The sequence below is a fragment of the Capra hircus genome, chromosome 22, assembly GCF_001704415.2.
Source record: "Capra hircus breed San Clemente chromosome 22, ASM170441v1, whole genome shotgun sequence".
In the NCBI taxonomy this organism is placed as follows: domain Eukaryota; kingdom Metazoa; phylum Chordata; class Mammalia; order Artiodactyla; family Bovidae; genus Capra; species Capra hircus.
The window spans coordinates 52,629,890-52,657,117 of record NC_030829.1 but is presented as its reverse complement, the minus strand read 5'-3'; the positions used below and the strand labels follow the sequence as shown (position 1 = coordinate 52,657,117).

At 58.6% G+C, this 27,228-nt stretch overlaps 1 protein-coding gene across 6 annotated transcripts; it reads left to right on the top strand.

Moving 5' to 3' along the window:
- Window positions 1,844-27,228, top strand: PTH1R (parathyroid hormone 1 receptor). 6 transcript variants are annotated; one of them, XM_018066733.1, is made up of 16 exons: window positions 1,844-1,981; window positions 4,227-4,284; window positions 6,620-6,742; window positions 17,421-17,523; window positions 19,353-19,487; window positions 21,085-21,195; window positions 21,299-21,417; window positions 21,614-21,708; window positions 21,903-22,095; window positions 22,534-22,687; window positions 24,218-24,278; window positions 24,613-24,679; window positions 25,060-25,154; window positions 25,776-25,917; window positions 26,025-26,066; window positions 26,704-27,228. In XM_018066733.1, the coding sequence occupies exons 3-16, from the start codon at window positions 6,668-6,670 to the stop codon at window positions 27,079-27,081; spliced, it is 1,770 nt and encodes a 589-aa protein (XP_017922222.1). In that variant the 5' UTR covers window positions 1,844-1,981; window positions 4,227-4,284; window positions 6,620-6,667; the 3' UTR covers window positions 27,082-27,228. The 6 variants fall into 6 exon arrangements, with proteins under 6 accessions (XP_017922222.1, XP_017922220.1, XP_017922223.1 ...); XM_018066734.1 differs by lacking the exons at window positions 1,844-1,981; window positions 4,227-4,284 and adding an exon at window positions 5,405-5,594; XM_018066730.1 differs by lacking the exons at window positions 1,844-1,981; window positions 4,227-4,284 and adding an exon at window positions 5,528-5,594 and having other exon boundaries at window positions 21,046-21,195; window positions 26,704-27,223.

Here is a 27,228-nt window from a genome sequence, read left to right as displayed (position 1 = left end):
CAGGTTTTCAGATTCCCAGGTCTGTGTCCAGGACCCGAGGGCTTGGGCACTTTATGTGGCCCATTCAGGCCTTGAACTGCCCATCTGCTAACGACACATTGAGAAACAGAGGCCACGAACAGGATCCACAGGTCAGACCAGAACAGGCGCTGAGCCCCAGCCTCTTGCTTCCCTGGCCAGGAAGGATGGGAGCAGGGGGTGTGTGTGGGCTCAGAGGAGGGACAGACTCCATGGGGAAAAGCTCAGGGCGCTGGGAAGTTTGACACAGAGGGCACAGGAAGCCTTCTCCCTTGAACACAGCTGCCCGCTGACCTGTAAAGCTGAAGTCAGCCCCCTGCCCCTCCAATGGCCTTAGTCACAGAATGGTCTCCTTGCTCGGGATACTCCTTGGAGTCAAACACTGGGATTTGCCCAGGCCAGGAGCAGGAACCCTGCAAGCTCCCGTAAGAACCCTGTTTGTCATAGTCTGGCTACGTGCCCCTGGCCAGTCCAAGGCTACTCTCTAAGTTTCATCTTTTCTTCTTTTTTTTGGCGTGCCGGATCTTAGTTCCCCACCCAGGGACTGAACTCACGCCCCCTGCAGAGGCAGTGCAGAGTCTTACCCACTGGACCACCAGGAAAGCCCCGCCAAGCCTCATTTTTCCCTACCTGGAGACCAGGTATTGACAAGCTCCCCACCCCTCTTTCCAGCCTGTGAACTAGAGAGTTACTTTCGAAACTACCCTCCTCCCCAGGAGCCTGGAAGACCTGGGGAGAGGTCGCCCCTGAGGTGGGGGGCCCTAGGAACATGCCCCAGACACTAGGGGTGGTTCCGGGCCAGTCGTCTCACGTGCTAAGCACTGGGGGTTGTGGCTGGAATGCGTGGAGCAGCAGCTACCACGTGAATCATTACACCTTGTCAGGCTGAGCCTGAGACTTCCAGACTCAAACCAGCTCAGACTGGGCTCCGGCAGAAGGGCAGCCTCTGAGCCCCGAGGTGAAGTCCCAGGATCTTGCACGGTCTCCTCCTCACCATCTTCACCCTTGGCATCCAGGTCCAGCACTGGTTCTGCTACAGTTCATTGTGCAGAACCACAGAGGGAGGTCACCTGTTATCTGTCCACCACCCCCCTGTAGCCTGCAACAAGCCTTGGCAGGGGGCGGCTTGGGGACCGGTGGGGGGGGGCGGTCAGAGTGGAAGTGAGCAGCCTGTCAGGGCTTCCTGGCTGATTTCACATCAGGAGCACATGTTCCAGTGAGTAAAGAGTCAGATAGAGAGAGGGAGGCGTGGGTCTGCAGGGATCAAGACAAGGGCTGGATAGAATGAGGGTCCTCATCTCTCTTAGCTGGGGGACACTGGATGCCCAGTGCTTGGAGGGCAGACCTTCCCAGCCTCAGTTTTCCTGCTTGTGGCCTGGGTTTGAACTACTCTGGGCCATCATCTGATTTCTCCAGGTGTCCAAAACTTGAATGAAGTCACTCACAGGGGTTGTGCTCATATTTCATGGAGGCCTGAAATTTCTGAGATGCAGAAAATGCTGGAAGGGGCAGGCAGGGGGTACACAGGAGCAGACAGAAGGACAACTAGTCAGAGGAAGGCTTGGCAGGGCAAGGAGAAGACCACTGAGGCACAGACACACCTGAAGGGCTGAACTGGCCTGGGCACCTGGCCGGCAAACCCGGGGACAGTAGCAGAGAGGGACAGTAGCAGAGAGGCCCAGCCCAGGACACCTGAACACTGATTTGCTTGGACCTGCCTCTGCTCCTTGACCAGGGGTCTGGGACAAAGTCCTGGGCTAGTGCAGAGTTTGGTAAAAAAATAATTAATTTTTTTTTTTTCAAGTGAAAGCTCTGACTCAGGCCTTTTCCTGTCCCGGACAGCAACATCCTTGCTTAGGCCTGAACCGCAGAAGCTGCTCAGGGCTATCCATGGCCTTCCCATGGCCAATTTGAGTCTGCTCTGTGGCTCCAGGCCCTACTTGGACGGTCTTGTGGGTTCCAGGTGAGTGGGGTCCAGGGGAGCCCTGGGACTTGAGTGTAGCTGGAAGAGGAGAGGCTCAGGGCACCTCGTTTGGTTAGTGTGTGTGTCCCTGTGCCCGCGGGGCAGAAAAGGTATGCCTACTAGGAGATACTGAAGGATCTGGTGTTACTGCAGCAGGGGGCTGTGATCATGTGACCAGAAGGGACAGAACTCCCACAACTACGGCAGCCTGCCCCTGCTCCAGGAGCGTTCTCTGCTTGGGACGGGGCAGCCCAGCCCCCTGTGTCCCAGCTTCCTGCCATTCACCTCCCTGAGAAGTGAGAAAGCCAGGCCTTCTGCTGCAAGGGGAGGGGGCTGCCCAACCAGCTGCCTGGGAGCCTCCAGTGACTCATCCGGGTGGGGGGTGTTTATGAGCAGCCGAAATGGCTGTAAAAGTGGCACCTCGGCTCACTTATGGCCTGGCCATCCCCTCCTCAGCCAGCCCCTTGCGTTGAACAGCTTCCAGAGGGGCCTAGGAACCTGGAAAGAGGTCTGGGATTGAGGCCTGGTGGAGGCTCAGCTTGGGGTCAGGGTTCAATCAGGGGTTAGAGATCAGACTGGGATAAGGATGCAGAGGTAAGGCATGGGGGTTAAGCTAACTCTAGGGTCAGGGCTGAGGTTGGGATTCAGGCTGACTTTGGGGCCAGGGTTGAGGAAAGATGGGGGTGGGGGTTTGCTGTCTGTGGGCTAATTCTCCCAGATATCCTCCAGGCTAGGGCAAGGGGTTTTCTGAGGGAGTGAGGCCAGGCTGCAGAGGTCTCAGAGAGCCTTTGTTTTTCCTGTTTGCGTCTGGTGCCCACTCTGGCCCCAGGGTCTGTGTACCTTGGCCAGAGCCCTACTCATGGTGGCAGTGACGGCAGCAGAGGCCTGTCAGCCCAGGGCTGCTGAACCAGAGTCCGGCCCCTGCTCCAGTTCTGAGCTCCAGCAGGCCTTAGCCCCTCCTCCTAGGCCCCAGCCTGGGGGTCAAAGAGGGGAGTCCCTATGGGGACTTATTCCCACTCACCACCCCCAAGCGGGCCTTTCCAGACACCATTGAAACTGACCTGAAACTGACCAGAAACTGACCCTGGGGCCCTGGGGCTTGCCTGTCAAAAAGGGTGGGCTGTGCTCTGCCAGGCACTGGGGTGCTACCAGTTAATGTGTGACACCCCCCAACCCCATGGTGGCACTTTAACTAGAGGCCTGGGGCTGATTTAGGGGGTCAGAGGCCCCACCCACAGTGATGGAATGTCCAGCAGAAGTCTGGACTGAGGCACATGAGTTATAGCTAAGGAAACACCCTTATGGGGCCCACAGCCCATTAGATCCTTCTCTGCAGCCCTATCCATAGCCCATCCTGGTCCTCTCAAGCAAAAATACTGTTTGTTTCTCAATCTGAAGGTTGATGGTGTCAGATCTGAGAAGGACTCCCTGCATCAGCCGCTAGCTCTACCCCTCAGTGCCTTCAATCCCTCCATGAATGTTCTTTTCCTATCATCAAGGGCTGTGGGTCATCCAATCATAAAACTTGGAATTGAATTGCTTAGAAACAGAGACATAAAGCTTCTCTGGAGTGTTCCTGAGGTGCCTGCTCTGGGCACCTGAGCCTCTCTGTTCCTGTTCCAGAAGAGCCCATTCATCACAGCGAGCAGCCCCCAAATCTGAGCGGCTTCACCCTCCCCAATAGCAGAAGAGATGGAGATGCAAGGAGACAGAGATGTCCTTTATGTCAGGCAAAGAAGTATGATCCTGGAAGAGGAAACTACAAAGGCAAACGCAGGGGAGTGAACACAGAAAGAGGGCCAGGAGTCTAGTGAACTAGAGAGTCGCCTTTGGAGGAAACTGCCTCCAACAGAACAGTCCTTAAACACCAGGATGAGAAACTTCAGGGTAGTGGGCATGGAAGAGAGTATGGCCATAGAAATGTGAAGGAGACTGCTGTGGGTACAGTCTGGGAGATGGGTGGATTTGAGCAGGCATAGGGATGGGTTGCCAGGAAAGTTGGCTGCAACTGGATTCCAGTGGACTTAGGGCTTGTGCACTCATTCATCTTGAAGAAAGGGGCCAACCCGGAGACATGGGGGCTGTTTGAGGGCTCTGAGGAGCTCAATTTCCACAGGCTGAGCCTGGGGAGCCCTCAGAGTCCACGGGTCTCTGGGAAACCCAAGAGATACCCACCCTCCAAGGCACTAAAACAGTAAAGTCAAAAGTGCCCTTTGAATCAGCTGGTCAGCTTCCCATTTTACAGATGAGGAAACTGAGGCTCAGACAGCAGGAGCGTCGTCGTGTCCAGGATTACACAACTGGTAAGTGGATGAGCTGGGGTTGCCACTTAGGGTCACGGCAGTCACATTAGCTTCCTCCTGAAGATACCTAAAGCTTCAGGCATCCCCGGCCTTCCCTGAACCTCAGCTTCCCCACCATATACTTCGAGGTCCTAGGTTTGGGGTCCAAAGCTCCCTCCTCTGAGCACTCCTCTCCGGGGCGGGGAGGGTGCTCATAAGCCCGGCCCCCACCTGGCCCCCGCCCCCAAAGCCTCCTCCCGCCCTTTTCCCAAGTCAGGGTCCCCAGTGCGTCAGAGCCGGCCAAGAGTTTTGGGGGGTGTGAAAGGGTGGAAGGGAGAGGTGGAACCTCACGGTGGGGGGCTCGGCTGAGTCTAGGGTCTTGCAGCCTCTAGCCGCCCCGGGGTGGAGTCAGGGGCGGAGCTACAGAGGCCCGGCCGGCGTCTGGATGGGTAGAGATTCGGAGAGACCCGGACCCGGGAGAGAGACTGGGGAGGGAGGGAGAGGGGTGTGAGGCCAGAGACGCGGGCAGGGACGGGGGCGGGCCTAGGGTACAGCACACCGACCCACTCGGGAGCTGCCTGAGGCTGGGGGTCCAGGCGAGGGCGGGGCGGGCGGGAGGGCGGCGGCGGCAGCGGAGCCAGGCTCAGGGGCTGGCGGCCGAGCAGCCTCCCCGGGGATCCCGGTCCAGCCTGAGCGGGAGTCCCGCGGGCGGACAGACTGCGCTGCAGCCGGGGGCCCGCGGGGTACCGCCCGTGAAGAGGGCCTGTTTGCGCGGCTGAGGGCCGCTATTCACCGTCCCGGGCCGGACGATCAGAAAAAAAAATAAATAACGTCTGTGCCTGCCTTCCCGGAGAGGGAAATGAAGCGGCGGCAGCGGCTCGCGCCACGTTCTCGGGCCCCGATGTCAGAGCTCCCGGCCCCGTCCCCTGCACACTCACATCCCGCCGCTGTGCGACCCCTGGCCGCGGCCTCTAGAGAATCGTCCCGAAGCAGGGGCCGCGGGCTCCGCTCCGCCGCTCCGCACACCCGCGTCGGAGACAGCGGAGGGGAGCGGGGGGCGGAGAGGCCCAGGGAGGGCGCGGGGGAGGGAAGAGGCGCCCGGGCCGCGGGGGGAGGGGGAGCGGCAGACGCCGAGGCGAGGGACTCGCGCGGCGGGCGGCGGCTCGGAGCGGCGGCCGGGCGGGGGGCGCTGGAGGCCAGGCCGGCCAGGGGGGGATCCCAAGAGCTCCATGAAGTCCCCCCGGGGCCGCGGACGGGGCGCTGTCCTGGGGAGGCTGTCGGGGGATCCCCGACACCCATGGCTAGGCGGGGGCCGCGGCGGCGCGCTCGGAGTAAGTCGGGGTTGGGGGCCAGCAGCGAGGGGAGGGGGGTGGAGGTGGGGAGGGTGACTCCCGGCCCGACCAGGGCGGGCGGGCGGGCTGGTTTGTCTCGGGGTCAGCGGCGCCTCTTCCGAGCCCCGTGGAGCCGTCAGCCCCGCGCCGCTCGGCTCCGTGGCTTTTTTGGAAACTTGCAAATGTTTTCGTAGAGAGAAAAGGGGGAGGGGAAGGAAGGAGCGAGGGAGTGACCGAAACGGAGCTCGGGGCTGCTGGAGGAACGGAGGCCAAGGCCGGGGGAGCTAGAGACGGACTGACAGACAGGCAGACAGACCGAGCGTCCCGGCCGCAGGCGCGCTCTAGCGGCGCGGGAGCAGGCGGGGCTCCGGCCGAGGATGGAGAGGGAGTTGCCGGAGCCCGCCGCCGAGGGGATGAGGTTGAGGGGGCCGAGGGGCGAGGAGCTGGCGGCCTGATCCTCGAAGGGCTCAGCGTCGTTGCAAAGTTGGGCTTGAGTACCCAAGCTGCACGCCCGGAGCTGCGCAAAACGCGCCCCTCGCCCCGCCCCGCCCCCCGACTTGCGCTAGCGGCGGAGCTAAAAATAACAGTCCCTTCGCCCCCCGCAGACCGCGACCCCAACCCCTCCCCCGACCCCTCCCCCACTGGGCGTGGGGGCAAAGCCACAGCTCCCAGTTCCCCAAAAGAAAAAAAAAAAAGAAAAGGCGGCGCGCGGTGGGGGTGGGGGGGCGGGGGGCGGGCCGGGGGCGGGGGGCCCGGCCATATGGATGTGATTTCTCCGCTCGGAGGCAGACGGGCAGCTCCGCAGCTCTCGGCGCCCGCCCGCCGCCCTCCCGGCCCCCGGCTGCCTCCCTCCCTCCCTCCCTCTCTCTCTCCTTTGCGCTCGCTCGCTAGCCCTCCGCGCATGGGCCCCGCGCCGGGCCCCGGGGCCTCGGGCCGCCGGGCCTCCGGGGTCCCCTAGGCCGTGGCGTGGGCGGGGCAGCCCAGCCTGACGCAGCTCTGTACCCCACCACCACCACCACCACTAGGGCCGGCGGCGGCGGCTGCCCCGAGGGACGGGGCCCTAGGCGGTGGCGATGGGGGCCGCCCGGATCGCGCCCGGCCTGGCGCTCTTGCTCTGCTGCCCGGTGCTCAGCTCCGCATACGCGCTGGTAAGTCACCCGCTCACACTCCCGGACAGGTTTCGGGCTTGCTATGGGTTCCCTGGAGGAGGGATGTGTCCAGGGCTCAGAGGCTTGAGTTCTCCCCAGTAATCTGAACTTTGGGTGGGGGTCCCCTCCAGCCCGGGATCCTTGGTGCCTGCTGTCTCTGGGATGTGTGGACTCTGGGGTGCAGATGCCTATAAGGTTTCCTTATTTCTGAAGCCTGGGGTTGGGGTCCCAGTTCTGGAAATCTGTGTTTGGGATTCTCCTGTCTTCTGCTTCTGAGAGCATCTCTGCTCTGTGTCTCCCTTGAAAATGACAGTGTGATCTAGCAGAAGACTGGGCTTTGGCCCTGAGGTAGGATCCCACAGACTTTGCTCTGGGGGCCTGTGTTTTCTGCAAGTTTTGTTTGCAATCTGGGACACAGGGCTGTTGGTCTGAGGTCAGGGGGTAGGGTTCAGGGACCCCCTCCAGTTTGCACCATTGCACACACACACACCCATGCTTGCACTCATGTCCAGCTTCACCCAGATTGGAAGATGTCTGCCCAGGGAGGCGGGTATGGTGTGGTATATGGAGGAGGGATGGAGGTCCCCTGAAGGAGACTGACCTTCCAAAACACTCCCACAAGAGAAACTTGATCCGGTGTGTGAGGGGACCCACGTTATACCCTCCTGAGAGCAGAGGCCAACAGGGGACCAGGGGGAGAAGAAGCGACAGAATAGGAGATGAGGTTAGACAGAGAGAAGAAAGAGACAGAGACAAAGAGGATGGGAGTGAGAGCTCCCCAGGGCAGGAGGAGTAGACAGACCAAGAATAGCAAATAAAAATAGGAAAAGACTGGCAGGGGCTGAGGGCTGGAGGCACGAAGCGTGAGTACCCTCCTCATTCTGGGCTAGGTCTGGGATCATTTCCTAGGGCGTCAGTCGGATCCCGCAGCAGCCCTGTCTCAGGGGACCAGCCATTGCTGAGGAGACTGTCCGCCTGTGCGTCTGACTTCAAGGCCCCAGTTGCTCCCCCTCACCTCCCAGGTGCAGGTATTTGCCTTCTAGAGAGACAGGCAGGCGGCCCCCTCCTGCCCAGCTCCCTGTCCAGAGGGAGCCCCAGGTGGGAAGGCAGGAGCTCTTAGATTTCTCCAGTTCTGCCAGAGCCTGTGTAACCTTGTGCTGTCCTTGTCCCCACCTCAGTTTCCCTATCTGTAAAAAGACACCAAGAAAGAAACATTTGCCTATGAATTCCCTGATCCGCAGCTCTCCTCTTCTCTGTTGGCTCTGGCACATCCCATTCACTGTTGTCCATGCCCACAATGCCTGGCACCCCACAGCCAAAGACATCGCTGCATACAAGGATTTGTCGATGAGGAAACTTGAGGTTCAGAGGTGATCAGCACCCTGTGCAGGCGTGCTGCAAAACCCTGGTGAACGCCAGGGTCCAGAGCTATTTCCCAGCCTCCCCTCGGGCCAGGGTCACCTTTCCCAGGGCCCCTTCCAAGGTGGTGAGCATAGCCACCGTGCAGAGCCAGCCAGCGTGGTCTGTGGACGTGCATGTGTGCAAGCGACTGTTGAGGAATAGACGGAGTCATGGGCGTGGATGACCTAAGAGTATATCTGTGTCTCCAAGAGGGGCACAGTGGGACTCGGAGTTTGGTATTCTCTGGGTCTGTGTGAGTGTGAGTGTCCGATTCCTTGTGTGAGTTCACGTGTGTCTGAGGCTGTGGGTCTGCACGTGACTTGCAGGAGCATGGTTGTGCATACGTATGTGTTGTATATTTGTGATCACACTTGCACCCAAGTCTGTTTTTTTTTCTTGTTTTTATTTAATAAATGCTTCTGTACTGCTGTCTACTTACCAAACACTGTTCTAAGCAGTTTACAATATTAGCTAGTTCAATCTTTGCAACAACCCTCTGAGAAAGGGTTCTGTTTTTGTCTCCTTTAGCTGACCTTCACACAACCAATAACGACCATTATCTGTTGCGTGTCCACCATGGTCAAGCCCTGTGCCTCTATCAGGGACCCATGGGGACCCACACTGTTTTCCAGGGAAGCTGAGGCACATGCAAAGAATTTGCCTGGCTTAGCCCTGGCCCATGGCTGAGGGTAGGGAAAGAGAAAGGATGCCAGGGCTGGGTCTGCCCTGGGACCTTATTGGAACATCTGTGGCTGACACACAGGACATGAGTACATTGAACCTCCCCTGGCTCTGGGGATAGAGGATATGGCCTGAGGGTTCCCCCAACAGCCTGTGGGCCCCCTGGGCTCAGCTGGAGCCAGCAAGAAACTCAGTCTGCCTACATCCTCTCCTACACCCAGTGGATATCGCTTCATCCTCAGCAGATAGCGTCCCATCACCAAACCGACATACTGACCACCCAATTGGCCCCAGTCCAGGGACCTCACAGTTGCAGGACCAAGAGGTCTCCAAGTGGAAGGACACTGGCTGTGGCCAGACTCAGCTGGTCCCTCTTGTGTCTTCCATCTTTTCTGTGCCAGAGAAGAGTAGCTGTAAGGTTGAGGGTCAGGTGGGGTGACGTTTGGAGGAAGAGATGGGCCAGCAGATTTTGAGTGGGGGAGCAGGGAAAGGGGTGGTCTTGTCCTCGGGGATGCCTCATCCTGAGGACACCCTGGGCATGCACATTGTGAAGGAGAAACTGCAGTGGGAGTGGCCGAAGGTCGGCATTGTGGGGTTGGGAGGGGCAGGCTTAGAGTGTAGAGATATGACCTCAGGGTCAGACTCAGGAGAGGCCACAGTGGGTGGGACTCCATGGAAGCACTCCCAGCATGCTCCAAGGTCAGCTAGCCAAAGGGGCTCACTTTTACAGACGGGGAGGAACTGACTGTGTATTGAACAGTGGCTGTCCCCGGATTCTGAGCTAGAAACCATCACAAGTCTTTTCTCATTCCATCTGTTCATCCACCCATTTTATGGGAAAGGGCCCTGAGGGTCACACGGTGAGTCTGTTCCCAAGGTTGGATTTCAACTCAGGTCTTCAGACACCTGCACTGAGCTTCTTCCTCCAAAGTAGGGTGAGGGCTTCTGCTGGCAGGAGACCCCTATATCTCCCTCTGGTTTCCTTTTTCCTCCTTTTCTTTCTTCTTTCTTTCTAGTAGAATCCTTTGGCTATTTTACTTTTATTTTCTTATTTTAATTTCAGAACTATACTTGAATATGTTCTTTCTTATAGAAGATTCAAGTAATAGAGATTAAAGAGACGTTAACCTTGATTCCTCCCAAACCCCATTCTCCGTTCTAGAGAAAAAGCTTTTTTGAAAAAGCAGTCTGGGTGGGAGATGTTCTCCTAGAGCTTTTTCTCCAAAAAGGTCCCTTTGGTGTCCATACAAAGTAGATAGTTTTAGTCTGTCATTTTCTGTTTGTTTTTTAATAAATGATGGCAGTTTGTAGATAAGGGCTCTGCCATATGCATTTTCTACTTAAAGGTGTATCTTGGAGACCTTCATGTCAGTAAATATAAACCTGTCTCTTTTAATGCCGTGTAGTATTTCCAAAGCCTGAGATTCATTAGCAGTCCCTTGAAATGTACATTTAGATCGTTTCTGCATAATTTTCAAGTGTGTGTGTGTGAGAGAGAGAGAGGATTTCAGATGGCGGCAGGGAAGCCCCTTGAAATGCCCTCCTGTGTCCTTGTGTAACCATTTCCCTGTAGGATATTTCTAGATCCTGTCATTGCTGGGTCTGAGAACATGCGTATTTTTTTTTTTTACTTCAAGAGACATGACCAAACGGCCCTCTAAAACGCCCCTGCGGGTTTATACTCCGGCCCTAGGAGTGACCAGCAGGCCCTAACGCATGCTCTCCATACTCTCCGTTTCAAGGGATGGTCTGAAGATTCTTTTCCTCACGTTTGCCTGGTGTCTCTTGTCATTTTAATGAGAATGACACTAGAAATAGTGTCTCTTGTCACGTTAATTTGCTAATGACCAGTGAGCCTCTGGACTTGTACGTTGGTTTATGGCCCATCTTCTAAGAGTTTGCTCAGAGCCATTACCCCTCTTTCTATGGGTTATTTGTCTTTTTTTTTGGTATTGATTTGTTGAAGCTTTTTATATCACCTGCCCTTAAACACCGCCACCCCTCCACCCGCAGCTCTGGGAGCGCCTGTGGACAGAGAAGGAGGAGGGGGCTGAACCTTCCCGGGAATTTGGGTTTTCTTCGGAATGTTTTAATGAGGCGTCAAGAGGCCTCCCCCAGATTCCTGTTGTGGGCCTTCTGGGGACACTCCCTTGTCCGGCCACCACATCAGGAAGGCAGCTCTTTCAGAAAGTCCCCAGGAAAAAGAAAGGGTGGGGTGGGGGGTTTGCAGACGCCAGAAATTGTCTGCAAAATACAGTGCAGCTGGGAGAGGGTGCAGTTTTGCTCGGATTCTCAGAGACATCAGAAACCCTCAAACCTTTCGGAACCCCCAGCTCTGGAACCTGCCTTGTGCAGAGGTAAGACTTGGAAGGATTCTGTCTTGCTGACCACCTTATGGTTAGGCTAGTTCATACCATCCTTTTGGGCCTCGCTCCCCCAGGCCAGGTAGAGGCTGCTTGTGAAGATCCACCGGGTCCTAGCAGCCAACTCTGCCACCCCAGGCTCCATCCCGCTGCCTGCCCTGAAGGCGTCCACGTTGGCCAGGATGAGAGGCGTCACAGTGCCTCCCCCCAGCCCCTCCCAGCCCCGAACACAGGCAGCCTGTTCAGGAAGGCCAGGCGAGGGGGAGGAAAAGTCAGCACTTGTCAGCGGTGGCGTGGCGGGGCAGGAGTGTCCCCGGCAGGGAACCCGTCCCAGCCTGCTCCGGCCAGCCAGACAGACGGAGGGCAGCAAGGGGCAGGGAGCAATCCCCAGCCAGCTGGCATGGGAGACATCGAGGGGTGCCAGCACAGGTCCCAGGAGTGGAACCTGGAGAAGAGGTGCAGGAAGGCCAGGAGGTCACCAGGGGGTCTCCTGTTAGCCAAGGTTTTCTCCTTGTGGCTTTTCTGGAGGTGCGAACTCCCCTTCCTCCTAATGTGTGAGTGAGCAGCTGTCCTCTGCCCAGGCAGAGTTGAGCGGAAGCTGCCATCACCAATAAACACTATCACTATCTGACCACCTCCACATCTATCTGCATCCCCAAATTACCTCTGTGGAAGCTGCTCTAGATGCTCTGCAAAGAGGCTCTTGCTTGACACAGTGAAAGATACAATCCAGAAAGGCTCTGAGGAAAACTGGTATTGAGGCTGACTCTAGCGGATCCATGTGGTGGGGCATCCCCTCCTTTCTTTCCCATCCTCTGGAGTTGCTGCTGCTTTGGTTCAAGCAGACCTTGGCTCCGTTCCTGGCCCTCTTCTTTCTAACTGTGCTCTCAGCCTCAGTGGTGGCGTTTGTAAGAAGGAGATGTGATGGAAGGTGGAGGAGAGGTGGTTAAAGGTCCAGGGGCAGTGGTGGGTGCCAGCCTGCAGAGGGGCTGTCATGGCGTGGGAGACACTGGCCACACCCAGTGATGAATGGCAGGTAGCTCTGCTTTCTCTGGAGGTGATCAAGAAGCCAGCAGCTGCCTGACCCCCCAGGGGACCAGGCTGACCCTAGGCAGAGAGATGGATGAGATAACCCAAAAGGTCATCCTGAGGCAGATACCATCAGTATCAGGAGCCTCTCTCCCAGAGACAGGGGTGTCAGCAGCTGAAGAAGGATCCCTTGTATTTCCTCCTTCATTTTGCCCGGAGGAGGAGGATTGTAGGCATGTCTGGGATCACAGACAGCAAATGTGTGGAATTTGGCAGTTAAGAGACGGACCGAGAGGAGCAGCCCTCATTTGGTCAGGGGCATGGAGCTGGCTCTCCACCACTCTGCACCATCACACCATTGCCATCACCGGCCTCCACATCGCCCCACTCACTGTCTGCCACCGTCTGTCTGTCCAGCCCTATTGCCACCATCCCTGCTTCCCCAGCTCCAGTACCATCCTCCGTGAGGTCACCCTGGGAGCCGAGTTAGAAGGAGCTGTTTGCCCCCACCCCTCGGCGGGAGGGGTACTGAGCAGATGGCTTTTCTCTCCCTGTGAGCTTCTGAACTCAGGAAATGAGAAACACATCCGGGCTTCTTGACCACACATTACTCTCTCCCTGAGACAGCAGCTTCTATGTTTGTAAATAACATACTGGCTTTCAGCCCCGCTCTGCACCCTGCCTGGAGCCCCATAGATACCAACTCTGGGCTCCCAGGCCACCTCTCTCCCTGCCTATTCACAAACTGCAGATCATGCACATGTGTGCACCCAGGAAGGGTCCATGTGGGAGCGTTGAACATGAGGAGAGTGCTGCAGCCAAGCTCTACAGTGGTCAGGTCAGGGGAAGTCAGCCCTAACCTAAGACCCTAGGAGGGGGGTGGGAGGAAGCCGGATTCGGGACACCTGTCACCAGGGCTCAGTGACCCTGTCAGTGGTGCGTATGGATTAACTGACCCTTGGCCATGATGCAGTCCCCGGCCGCTCAGTCCTCACCAGTGAGACCCAAGATGCACAGACTCTCTGGATCTAAAATGATGTAAGTCTGAGTCCTCCTTAACAGGAGCCAGGCCGAGGAGACCTGAACTCTGCAGGGGGAAAGGGGCTGGTTGAGGACGGCGCAGCGGAGGGCGTGGCCAGGCCAGGAGGAGAATCAGAGCTATCAGCATTTTCTGCATCTGTCCCAGGAGATACGACCTCCTCACTCAGGGCAGAAGCAGAGGAGGCAGCCCTCCTGCCCCTTAAGCCCAAGTGGGGGGGGTCTGGCAGTGAGTCCAGGGTGGATCAAGAAATCCACATCTGGAGTTGTTGGAATGCCTTTCACCCCCAAAGCTTGCCAGGCACACCTCACCCTGCAGGCTGTCCTGTACTCCCCCCTTCCCAATCCTCCCTGGAACCCCATCCATCCCCGGCCCGTGCCCCTCACTGTGGCCCCCTGGACTCGGTCATCTACTCAATCTCCCGTGTCTCTCTGGGTCCCCAGCCTGGGGGTACCCATGGTGTCCTGCAGCACAGGGGTCCATAAGCGCACTCGGAAAGCCACGACTTGGTGGTGCACCTGACCTGGTAGCAGTGGTAGCCTACAGCTTTCCATGGGCTCCACCTCCATGAAGTTCCATGAAGGTGGAGCGCTTTTCATGCAGTGCCTCGTTTAACTCTCACAGCAGCCCTGTTATTTATTTTTATCCTTGGCAGTGCTGCACAGCATGTGGAACCTTAGTCCCCCAACCAGGGATCGCATCCATGCCCCCTGCAGCAGGAGTGCAGAGTCTTAACCAGTGGACCACCACGGAAGTCCCCCAAACAGCCCTCTTATTGTCCTGATTTTACAGGTGGAAAGCTAAGGCACAGGGGTTAAACAACTGTACCAAAGATACAAAGCCAGTTGGTGGTGGAGGCGGGATTCACGCTCCAGTGCTGGTGGCAGAATCTCCTTAGATGAGAGGGTGCAGGTGCAGGGAGACGTGGTGGCATCCCAGGCAGGGGTGCTGTGCTCTAAAGCGAGTGGGGATCCACTTTGTATAGGGCTGCCCTCTGTTCCTTGGGAAAGTGCTTATATGTGTGTGTGCGCTTATATGTGTATATATATATATGGCTGCATGAGGTCTTAGTAGTGGCATGCAGGATCTTTTAGTTGTGCCCTTTGGGATCTAGTTCCCCAACCGGGGGTCGAACCCAGATCCTCTGCATTGGGAGCAGTCTTAGCCACTGGACCCCCTGGGAAGTCCTGAAAGTGCTTTCTTGACTGATGTGAATTCTTCTTGCTGCAGTGGCAGTTCTGCTGTGATTGGGTGACAGACAAATGGGTCATACAGTTTAGGGAGGCTAGAGATGATGCCCCTGACCCTGTGGGTGGAGGAATCTGGGGGCTATCTGATGCCTGAAGCATATTCCCTCCCCATTCCTGGGCATTCCCAGACCCACCGGGAAATGAGAGTTCTGGGCAGAGAATGTGCCTCCTCTTGGCCACAGAGAGAGTGCAGTAGTTAGAGGCTGAGCAGATGCGTTGGGCCTGTGAGAGGGTAAGGAGTGAGCTCCTGGTCCTCGCCCAGCTGCACACCTGTCTGTCTGTCAGTCTGCCAAATGGGCAGTTTTCAACCCACAACTGCCTGCCTGTCTTTAGTCCAGGGCACCAGCTGTGACACTCAGTCACATCAGTGGGCTAGTCTGTCTGTGGAGAGGGCCGGTGTGCCAGGCTTTGGGGACTGGTGGAAGTCTGTCAGCCACTCGGGAGGTTTCTGTCAGCTGGGAAAAAAAAAAAAAAAGTATGGTGAGTATCTGTTCGTCTTGAAAGAGATAAAGGTGGACAGGAGAAGGGGTGGTGGGGAAGGGGGCTGAGGGAGTAAGACTAAGATACAGGAAAGATGGTGCTGACAGTGGCTATGGGGCTGGTGGCAAGGATGGTGCTCATGTTGCCTTTGGTGGCTATGGTGCTGGAGGTGGTGGTGACGGTCGTGGTGGTCACTGTGCTGGGGGAGAAGGCACTGGTGGTGGGGATGGTCATGATGTTCCACCAGTTGTCACGGTGCTGATGGTGGCTATGCCAGTGTTAATAGTGGTTAGTGCTGCTGGTGGTGATGGTGCTGCTGCTGGTGGTGGTGTTGGTGCTGGTGGGGGGTGGCTGAGTTGGTGTTGGTGGTCAAGGTGATGATGGTGCTAGCTGACAGAGTGCCAGTCGCAATAACGGAAATGGTGGTGAAAGGGTGCTGTCGTGGAGATGGGCTCAGACTCCTTAGCAGCCTGGGTCCCCAGTGCCAGAGGCACAGAGAGAGCCTCAGGTTAGTCTGGGAGCTTCCTGGATTAAGGCAGCCCGGAGTTGCCTCCCTCAAACCCCAGTTCTCAGTTCTGCCCCAGTCTGCTCAGTCATAGCTGGAGGTGGGAAATGAGAGAAGCTGCAGGGGCCAGCAGCAGACACATGAGAATCTCTCCAGCCCTTCCTGGGCACTGGGTCCAGCTGAGATCTCGGGGTCCAATTCAGATGCCAGGGATATGCGCGCAAAAGCACGGATACCCACAGGCGTGCAGGCTAATGAGCAACCGTTATCACACACTCGCAGACACGCACACGCGGACCTTTGCCCAGGAACACCTTCACAGACACCTCAGGCTCACGTCCCAAATGTGCACGCTGGAGATCCCCACGTGAGAATTCAGAGAGACAGGGGCACACACAAGTGCACACATCGCCAGACGGCGTGTGCGCGGCCACTTGAGGATGTGCAGCCACGCACGCGCACGCGCGAAGACGCGCACGCGCCTCCGCTAACTGAAACCAGCAGAACCCACGTCCAACCGAGCCAATTGGAGACTCCTTGGCTCTAGAAGCCCTTGCTGCTGCCACCAAGAGACTCGGTCAATTAACTTCTCCCTGCAGCGGGCTCCCTGACCCGCCCGGCCGGCCGGCCCGCCCCCTAGCGCGGGTACCCGCCCCTTCCCCGGCCGCCGCCTCCCTCCCCTGCCTCCTCTGGGCTCTCCCGCCCTGCAAAGCTCCGCGCAGACTGGAGGGACCCGGCCCTGCCGGGGGATGTCTGAATGGATGTAGCTCCGCCCGCTGAAGGTCTAAGAGAACCAGGCTCTGCCCTGTGGAGTCTGAGGGGTCACAGCCCAGCTCTGGGTCTGAGTAGTCTCATGGGACACTTCCCCCAGTTCTGGGGCTCTGCAGGGACGCGGCCCTGTCTTGGAAGGTGAAGGTGGGTGGGACCTGAGGGGATGTATTAACCTCTTGTGGTCCCTCATGGCAGTGGCGGGGCTGGGGCACACTGAGTTGTTCCCGGGGCAGGATGCTGCCTTTAACCTCTGACTCCCAACCCTAAGTCAGGGAAACAGAGGCTCAGAGTGAGTCCCGCCCCCACTCTCCCCTGCCATGATGTTCCTGTTTCCGTCCTTAAAATACTGCCAGTGAACCTAGCGGGTGGCAGCCAGTACCGAGGGTGTGCAGTGTTGGAAGGAAAGGAAGGAAGGACATCCCGGGCAGAGGGGAGAGCAGGAACCAAGGTCTGTCCACATCACCAGAACACAGGGCCTACAGGGATGGAGGAAAGCTTCCAGATAAGCGATGGATGTGGGTGACTCCCACCCACAGCCTGCACGCGAGTGCCCCGCCCAACCCAGACCACTTGCCAGCAGTTTCTCCATCCCCTCCCTCCTGGGACCTCAAGGGTGGGAGGGGCCGAGGCACTCGCCATTCATGCCATTCACCCATTCACGGGGAAAGCACTGACTGGGGAGAGGGCCAGGATGGAAATCGGTGACTCCCAGGGGCACTAGGACTTGCAGGAATCCAGGCCCCCCATTTGTTTCCCCAGAGTTCGCCACCCTTACCCACCCCCTCCCTACCCAGGGTTCCGGTGAGCATCCATCCTAGGACATTCCATCCCTTTCCCACGCCCCCTTGGGGAACAGACTGGACAGCGACTATCAGAAGCTGCTTTCTGTGGGGTTACTATCGGCCAAGTCAGGGACAGCCCCCCTTCCTTCCCCTTTTTTCCCTCTGGTAGGTCAGGCAGGTCAGGCCGTTCCCCTCGAAGCCAAGGCTGCCTGTCTGTAAAATGGAGCTACATCAGGTGGATTTCCCACATTCGTGTGTGTGTGTGTGTGTGTGTGTGTGTGTGTGTTGGGGGGCATCCCTCAAAGAGGCTGGGATAGTTGTGGCGTCCAGCACTCGGTGGGGAAGTATTGCCTGCAATCTGACCTTCTGCTCGGTAGGTGGATGCAGATGACGTCATGACCAAAGAGGAGCAGATCTTCCTGCTGCACCGCGCCCAGGCCCAATGTGAGAAGCGGCTCAAAGAAGTCCTGCAGAGGCCAGGTGGGGGCGGGGCCGAAGGAGGGTCTAGGGGGGCAAGGGCAGGAGACACAGAGGGGCCAGAAGAAGGTGGGAGCCCAGGAGGCAAAGGCAGGTGGCACCAAGGGAGGGCGGGCCCAGGTAAAGGGGGCCAGGCCACAGTGAGGACCAAAAGTGGGGTGAGTCAGGTGAGTTGAAAGTTAGCAGGTTCAGAGATGCCCTGAGCCTCCCCTCCCAGGGCTGGGATAGGAGGGCATGAAGGCAGCTTCAGTCCGAGTCATCTCTGATGCGTAGATGTGGTGAGGCCCGCCAGGAGCAGGAGCACCAGAGTGGGCCGGGACTGCCTCCTAGAGGAGGAAGCAGTACCCAGTGCCATCCAGAAGCGTGAATACGTCTTTGAAAGAGGCCCCTGGGCACAGGGCAAGGCAGGGTGTCCAGGCTCAGAATGGGGCTGGAAGGGAAGGAGAATAGAGGAATACGGATGGGTATCCATGTCGGTCATGGTCATTGCCCAGTAGAAGGCTCCTGAAGGGATAAGAACGCTCCCTCCTACCAACACAGCATCTCCAGGGAACCCTGGCCACGGTCAAGCTGGGAGGGGCAGTCACCTGACCTCACAGCTCCCACCCCAGTCTCAAGCTGGTCTCTTCCTTGAGTCCATTTCCTGGAAGCGGAAATGGGGCTTGATGAGCAACCAGCGCAGCCTCTGACTTCTATTTGATTAATCCCCTCGACCTGGAAGAGATCCAGACCCCACCTGAGTGGTGGGCACTGGCCTCCCTGCGCTGGCCCTCAGACCCCTGGGAGAGGGTGGTGATGTACACCCCAGACGCAAGCGCACAGTGACATCCCCTGGAGCCCACAGCCCCTGCTCCCACTCACAGGGACTCACATGGTCTCTGCTGTCAGAGCCCTGCCCACACTGGCCCCACAAGTGGCTCCCTGGTCCCCCGCCCCAGTCACAGCAGGGGCTGGGAGGGTCTGAACCCAGCCCTCTTTCTGGTTGTGGAAGCCTGGAGGCATCTCCCTCTGCTGTCTCTGTTCAACCATGGAGGCCTTCCCTTCTCACTCCATCACATCTTGCTACCCCCACCCTACTAATGCCCTCAGGTTCAGGTGGGAAAATGGGCACAGCCATTCTGTTTCAGCCCAGGGTGTCTGCAATTAGCATCCCATTGTTGTCACAAAACCCAACATGGGAGGGCCAGGAGGCTGCAGTGAAGGTCACATGAGGAAGACTTTTCAGCGAGGAAGAGAGACCTCAGACTTCTAAGAGAGGGAAAGGCCGGGTTCCATCTGAGATGGAGAGGCTCCAGGGTCCCTTGTGGAAGCTGGGAACCCCTTATTCAGGCATCCCAGGGCAGGGGATGGGGTAGGTGGGCTCATTGGCCCTCTCCTGACAACTGCACACTCTTGCTCCTGTCTTTCATACCACCAACTTCTAGACCTACAGGGGTGCTCTGGCCAGACTTCATTTTTGCTCTCTAACCTCTCTGCTGACATAACCACCACGGTCTGCTTTTGCCATACGCCCCCTGGTGGGCTTTGGCTACAACTGCTGAATCAGACACTTCTGCCCGCATTTACTGCTCAAACCGCTAGTTGATCCCACACCTGAATGGCGTTCGCTCCTCTTTGAGCCCCTTGTTGACAGTCTGCATGCCTCCTGATTTCTTCTGTACCTGGCAAGCACTTTGCTGTTTGTAAAGCACATCTCTACCTGTCGTCAGGCTGGGTGTCAGCAGGGCAGGGGACAACCCTCACTGTGTGGAGGGGGAGTCTCCGGGGCAGGAGGGGACCCTGGGTCTCCTGCATAGCACTGTTGACAGCCATAACTGCCCTGATTTCTCCAGCCGACATAATGGAATCAGACAAAGGATGGGCATCTGCGTCCACATCAGGGAAGCCCAAAAAAGAGAAGGCATCTGGGAAGCTCGACCCTGAGTCTGAGGAGGACAAGGAGGTGCCTACTGGCAGCAGGCCCCAAGGTACATCTGTGCTTCGATGCAACCATCTGAGACCAACTCGGACCCACTTGCCCCATGGCTCTGCCACTTCCATGTGACGTCACGCTCCTCGGCTCTTGGAGGAAGGGAGGTGCTGGGAGGAGATGGAGTGGAGGGGGCAGGCAAGCTGGATGGACTTGGACCCCCAGAGGTGGGCAAAGAACTTGACCCACACACCTCAGGGGTAGACCCTGGGTTATGGCCCCTCCCATGGAGAGAAATGACAGAGAATCTGGGAAAGAGAGGAGCAGGGAGAGGCTGGGAGAGACATGGAGACAGAAATAGAGAGGCAGAGGGAGACATAGGGGGCCAAGAGGCACCGGGACGGGGACTCAATATGTCAGAGGAGGTGCATCAAGACACATAGTGGGGTGGTAAGGAGAGGAGGGGCAGGACAGGAAGGTGGCTGTGAAGGGGTGGGGCCAGACAGGGGGAGGAGGAGGAGGGCAGAAGAGAAGAGAGGGAGGGATATGCGGGCTGCATTGTCCCTGGGGGAGGTAAGGAGAGACAAACGTGGAACCCAGGCTGCAGCCACAGGGCCGGTTTGAACCGGCTGGGTGGGCAGCAGATTCCAGATGGGCCACATCTGGGAGGCTGTGGTCACCCTGTGGCTCCCCAGGGATCAGAGGGAATTGTAGGCCTGGCCAGGCGGGGCTGGGAATATGGTGCCCAGGACAGAGAGCCTTTCACCAAGCCAGGGTGGGTCTAGCCATCAAGGCAACCTTCCAGGGTGGCTGGAGAGTCCTGTGGTTGGAGCCCTGCAGGGGGAGAGAAGGGAGCTCGGGGTGGGAAGTGGAAAATTCGGAGGCTGGAGTCTTTCCAAGGTCACTTAGCGTCTCTGCTGTGAGGCTGGAGCCCCAAAGTGGGATGTGTCGCCCTGCCTTGAATCCCACAATTAGCACTTATAGATTTGGGGGATAATATGTCCCTCCATGAGTGGACACCAGAGTCTGAGAGCAGGTGCTCAGGGTGGGTCTCGGGTAGTGGCGGAAGTGCGTATCAATCCTGATTCCCCAGTGAAGGAACTGAAGTGCAAAGAAGGCGGACACCTGCATGAGGTGGGCAGTTCTTCAGGAGTCCAGCTGGCACTGGAGACGAGAGTTCCTGCCTCCAGTCCATGGTCCTTGGGCATGGATCACGCTGAAAGCATTCTCAGCTGAAGGAGAGTTACTCTGGGAACTTGCCCTTCTCCAGGGACACCTGGAAGGTGGTACCAAGAACAGAGAGAAAAGAGGGAGGCCTGGCCAGGGGCTGAGAACTTGAGGAGGGCAGGGCCCTGGGCTGTATGACCTTGGCAAATCACTCGCCTCTCTTGGCCTCTGCTAGCCAATCTAGAAAATGGGGCCATTGCCAACACCCACAAGGAGGGGCTGTAGTGAATCTACGAGGCCAGGGGGTGCAGGGCGCAGTCGGGAGTAAGGGCTCAATACATTCTCTCCAGAATGCTCCAAGCCTGATTTCTCCAGTCTTGGGGTGCACCCTGTAGGAGCCAGCACAGGTGTGTTTATTCCTCTGGGTCACTAACTGTGGATCTGGACAGGTGTCCTCCACCTTTTTCTGTCTGTCTCTGTGGGCACAGGGCGCCCCTGCCTGCCGGAGTGGGACCACATCCTGTGCTGGCCGCTGGGGGCTCCAGGGGAGGTGGTGGCCATGCCCTGTCCCGACTACATTTATGACTTCAATCACAAAGGTAAGGCAGTCTGGAGTAGGGTGGGGGACCGCGGTCACCGTCAGGACTTGAAGCTCAGGGGTTCCAGACCTCACTGCCCTGACCTCCCCCTGCGGACCTGCAGGCCATGCCTACCGCCGCTGTGACCGCAATGGCAGCTGGGAGCTGGTGCCTGGGCACAACCGCACGTGGGCCAACTACAGCGAGTGCCTCAAGTTCCTGACCAATGAGACGCGCGAACGGGTGCGAGCCTTCCCCACCCCGCTCCCCCCGCCCCCCCCCCCCGGCCCCCTCACCTGACCCGGATCAGGCTACCCCCCCCCCCCGTGACCTCTGACCTAGTCCTGACTCCTCCAGCAAACGTACCTGCGCTCTCCGACCCTTAACCTGGTGTTCACCCGAGTCCCAGGGCTCTGACGGTAACTCCCCACCTGCGCAGGAGGTGTTTGACCGCCTGGGGATGATCTACACCGTGGGCTACTCCGTCTCGCTCGCATCTCTCACCGTGGCGGTCCTCATCCTGGCCTACTTTAGGTGGGCGGGGCGAGGAGTGGGGCGGGGGCCAGTGGGGAGGGGGACGTGGGCGGGGCCGAGGAGGCAGTGGGCGTGGTCAAGGGCATGGCTGGGTGGGGCCGAAGAACGGGGCCTCCCTCGGCCTCCCTGCGCCCCGCGCCCGCCCAGCGCGCGCCGCGTGCCCCCCGCCCACCGTGCCGTCGCGTGCCCTGCAGGAGGCTGCACTGCACACGCAACTACATCCACATGCACCTGTTCCTGTCCTTCATGCTTCGCGCCGTGAGCATCTTCGTCAAGGACGCGGTTCTCTACTCGGGCACCGCCCTCGACGAGGCCGAGCGCCTCACCGAGGAAGAGCTGCGCGCCATCGCCCAGGCACCGCCGCCACCCGCCGCCGCCGCCGGCTACGTGAGTGCCCCGCTCCGGCGGCCCGCGCCTGCCCGCCCTGGGCCCCTCGCCACCGCCCGCTTCGCGGGAGCCCCACGCACCCTCACCTGTCTCCTGCGACCACGCGCGCGCTCCAGGCCGCTCACGTCCACCCTTTGCATCCTTCCAACCCCTGTTGCCTAGGGCTTTGCGAATCCCCTCCCCGCCCGGCGTGCACTTTCATCGACTCTCCTGCCTCAGCCCAGGCCCCCAACCACCCCACCTCTTCTCCATGATCCCCGCGTCCCCACCACTGTCCTGAGTGTCCTCCTATCTTTGCAGCACACACTCCTCAGCCCCTGCCCTTAGTAGAGCTTGTCCGATCTTACCAGCATCCCCTACCACTGTCTGCCCTCAGTCCCTCCCAGCTCTCCCCAGATGCAGGCCCTGCGCTCTGGCTAACACCAGCTGGTCTCCTAGGTGGGCTGCCGGGTGGCTGTGACCTTCTTCCTTTACTTCCTGGCCACCAACTACTACTGGATTCTGGTGGAGGGGCTGTATCTGCATAGCCTCATCTTCATGGCCTTCTTCTCAGAGAAGAAGTACCTCTGGGGCTTCACAGTCTTCGGCTGGGGTACGCAGGCACGCGGGCAGGGTGGGACCATGGACGGCAAGGGTCAGAGAGGACCCTGAGGGGACACTGAGGGGAAGGCACCCACACGGCACATCCTGTGCTGGATGTGGGGCAGTAGATGCCCCACAGGCTGACCCCCCAGGCTCAGGGAACAGGGCTTGGCCAGAGGTTCACTTGGGGTTGGCTCAGCCTGAAGTTGGGGCTGTCCTGGAGGCAGGTTCACCTGGAGTTGAGGCTCAGGCCAGAAGAGGGAAGGGCAGGCAATTCTCAGGTCAAGACTCCACTCAGGATCAGAGTGGACCTTGGGTCAGAGGTCAGCGTGGGGCTGGAGTTGGAAGGCAGCTATGCTTATCACTGTATCACCTGTACTGGAGCTGGGATCCGGAACACCCCCCTCCACCCCGAGTCCTGTTTCTCCACCACTCCCCATGCCGCGTGGAGCTATGCAGGCCTCTGCCACCCCCGTACACACGGTCCGTGGCCCAGAACTGGAGGCCCTGGCTCTGTAGCATCCTCTAGGCTTGGACAGCCCCTCTGCAGAATGGGTTGCTGGGGCTCTGCCCTCCTCCCTGACGGGCTCCAGGATTGAGTTACCGATAATTGTCCATTATTGTTGGCAGCTCCAGAGCTTGGCCGGGCTCCGGGGCAACTGGCCAGACTGCAGAGGGGCAGGCTGGGTGGGTGGAGCCCTCTCCGTGTTCAGCACCTCAAGGCCCTCAGATCGATAATCCTAGCCTCCTTGCTCCTTGGTGGACACTCTGACCTTGACCTCACCCGTGGCAAGCCCAGAGTTGTAGGCTGATGCAGGCTCTGGGGTAGAGGGTGTCCGCACACAGATAAGGGAACAGACAGAACTTTGTGGCACAGGGAATCACAGCCCTTTTCCTTGCACAAACCCAGGTCATGCCCTGCCCCTCCCAAGGGTATGCCAGACCTAGAATGAAGTGGGAGAGGGTGGAGAGTGGGGAATGAGGCTCTTTCCTAGGGCAAAACTCACTCAGAGGTACCACGTACCATTTGAACTGGCTCAGGCTTAGGCACACTAAGACTCCTCTGTAGCCCCTGGCTCAACAACCCTCACATTATCCAGCCTCATCCATGGGGACTTTTCAAAGCAGGGGGGATTCTGGAACAGAAAACCCCTGATTGTAAGCTCCCCTCCATAGGGAGCCCCCAGCCCAGAACAGCACCCTTTAGGGCAGAATGGACTGGGTGTGGATAAATTAGTGATCTCTTATTTCACCGAGTGCCCAACAGGAGTGTGTGTATGTGGTACAAGATACAGAACCAAGATGAGGGCAGAAGGCTGAACTGGGTCCTGGGGGCTGGAGCCCTGAGGGGAGGCTGTGGGGACCGCAGGGCAGCACATGTAAAAGCAGGGCTGTGTCACCAAGCAGCCCATTTGCCCAGGGTGAGGGGGGGAGGTCAGGGACAGTGGGGGGCTAAGCCAGGGTCACCAGGGGTGAGGGGAGTGGCACAGAAGTGGGCAGCAGCTAGAGCCCCTCACACTCTGTCCCGCTCTGCCCACAGGTCTGCCTGCCATCTTCGTGGCTGTGTGGGTCGGTGTGAGAGCTACCCTGGCCAACACCGGGTAGGTCCAGGTGGAGAAGGGAGCAGGAGGCTGGGCCACAGGCCAGAGGCACCCCTGGTACCCTCTTTCTCCGTAGAACATATGAGGGGGCACCTCTTGTCCCCTGGCCCTGAGCGGCCCCGGTTTCAGGAGTTTTTAGCCCAGCTTCAAGCTGGGTGCCCACTCAGGGTCACCAGAGGCCACTGCAGAAGGGGCTCTGTGGGTGGCCTCGGGCCCGCCCACATCCCCACTCCCCGTCCTGTGCTCTGGGGTGGGGGAGTGCATCTGTCAGAACTGACTCCCCCTGGAGCCTCCTTGTGGGGAGTGTGGGGGCTGACGGCCTCGGCCTTCTTAGGTGCTGGGATCTCAGCTCTGGGAACAAGAAGTGGATCATCCAGGTGCCCATCCTGGCCTCCATTGTGGTGAGCAGGGGGCCTCAGGGCCGGGTGGGAGTGTGGACCCTGGGTCCTGGTGATCAGCCCCTGATGGGAACCTACACAGGCTCCCCTGGACCCCAAGGTTAGAGCCACAGGGCCGGGCAGGAGTGTGGACCCTGGGTCCTGGTGATCAGCCCCTGATGGGAACCTACACAGGCTCCCCTGGATCCCAAGGTTAGAGCCACAGGGCTAGAGAGGCAGCTGACCCCCACCCCAGTCCACATGGGGAACCAGGGACCTCAGGAGCCACTGGAGACACACTTAGGCAGAGCAGAGCCTGGGCGGGGCCGTGGGTCCCAGAGTCCCCGCCCTCCCTGCTGGGGCTGCAGCCTCAAGACGCATGCAGCCCTGCCTCACTCCCACAGCTCAACTTCATCCTCTTCATCAACATCGTGCGGGTTCTCGCCACCAAGCTGCGGGAGACCAACGCTGGCCGGTGTGATACGCGGCAGCAGTACCGGTGAGCCATGTCCGCCGTGCCTAGATGCCTCAGACCCCAGGGGTCACTGGAGCCCAGAACCACATTCAAAAGCAGGCAGAGGCCCCAGGGATGAGCCTGTCTCAAGGAAGGGCTCAGCTCCTGACTCCCTGGCTGGCCCTCCCGGCCGTGGTGGGATCTTGCCTGGCTTCTGGGGGCACCCCCTAAGCCAGCCTGGGCCACTTGGTGCCAGGCCCCTGCACTAGAGCTGGGGTCCGTGAAGGCAGGACAAACCCAGACCTCTCCTCAGAGAGCCAGTCACAGGGAGTCTGAGAGACAGATGGGCAATGGGTGGGCTTGAGAAGGTGGAAGTTTGGCTGAAACCTGAGGAGGGTCAATGGGATAAGTGAGGGGAGCGCCAGCAGAGGGACCAGCAGGTGCAGGGACAGGACAACAGAACTTATGGTCCACTCTGGGACACCTCAGAATCAAGGGGCCCTATTCACACTTTGCTGAGACAGCAAAGTGTCACTGGCTTAGGTGAACTGCCAGAGCTCCGGGCCTTTTAGTGGCTTCTGGAGCCTGGGTCTGGCAGGTCGAGGTGCACAGTGCCTGCTGAGGCCGAAGTGACTCCACCCTGACCTGCCTGCCCCACTGGCCCAGGAAGCTGCTCAAATCCACACTGGTGCTCATGCCGCTCTTTGGCGTCCACTACATCGTCTTCATGGCCACGCCGTACACCGAGGTCTCAGGGACGCTCTGGCAAGTCCAGATGCATTACGAGATGCTCTTCAACTCCTTCCAGGTGGGCAGCCCTGTCTGAGGGCGGGAGGGACGGGTGGGGCGGGGGAAACTGCTCCCACCCTCTCCGGATGCCTCTCTGGGCCCTGACCCAAGACTCTCTCTCCACAGGGATTTTTTGTTGCCATCATATACTGTTTCTGCAATGGTGAGGTAAGCGGTGGGCCAGACTGGGGCAAGACGGGGAGGCCGCAGGAGTTCCAGGGGCCGGGGGTGGGGTGGGGTGGGGGGAACTCCCTGGTGGTCCAGGGGTTAGGATTCTGCGCTTCCACTGCAGGGGGCTTGGGTTTGATCACTGGTTGGGGAACTAAGGCGTGTGGTGTGCCCAAAAATCTAAAAACTAAAAAAAAGTTAAAGAATAAAAAAAGGAGTGCCAGGGGCTACCCAAGTGCTGTCCCTTCATTCTCCTGCCTGGTTCTCACTTTGTTCCTCCCAGAACATCCCAGAGGACGTTCTGAAGGCAGAGAAAAGTCTTTCCAGATGATTCAGGCTCAGGATGTGTGGGCACAGCCAAGCGTTTTCTCAACCCCACGGTTGAAGTGTCTGTCATCCAGTTTGAACACTCAGCCACCCTTGGGGTCATTTGAGCCTTCTACATTCTGGGTGTGTCAATTGCCTGCAGCCAGGCACCATGTTCTGAGAATGACGGGATTTTTCTTGGCCTTGAAATTTTCCAGTAATAGTGCTGAGCGTTGTTAGGGGCAGGGATACGGGCTCTGCTGGGGTTGGGGACATGTGGCAGAAGGGCTTGGGGCACACCTGACTGCCTGCCCTCCTACTGCCACCCCAGGTACAGGCTGAGATCAAGAAATCCTGGAGCCGCTGGACACTGGCACTGGACTTCAAGCGCAAGGCACGCAGCGGGAGCAGCAGCTACAGCTACGGTCCGATGGTGTCTCACACGAGTGTGACCAACGTAGGGCCCCGCACGGGACTTGGCCTGCCCCTCAGCCCCCGCCTGCTGCCTGCGGCTACCACCAATGGCCACCCCCCGCTGCCCGGCCACACCAAGTCAGGGTCCCCAGCTCTCCAGGCCACACCACCTGCTGTGGCTGCTCCTAAGGAAGATGGATTCCTCAACGGCTCCTGCTCAGCGCTGGATGAGGAGGCCTGTGCGCCAGAGAGGCCACCTGTCCTGCTGCAGGAGGAGTGGGAGACAGTTATGTGATCAGGGACCCGAGGGTTGGACCTGTGGACGTGAGGGTGGACAGGCGGACCAAGAGACGGGTTGTTGGACAGTTGCCCACTCAGGGCTGGGGCTGGGAGGACAAAAAGGAAAAAAAAAAAAGAAAAAAGAAGAAAAGGGAAAAGGAAA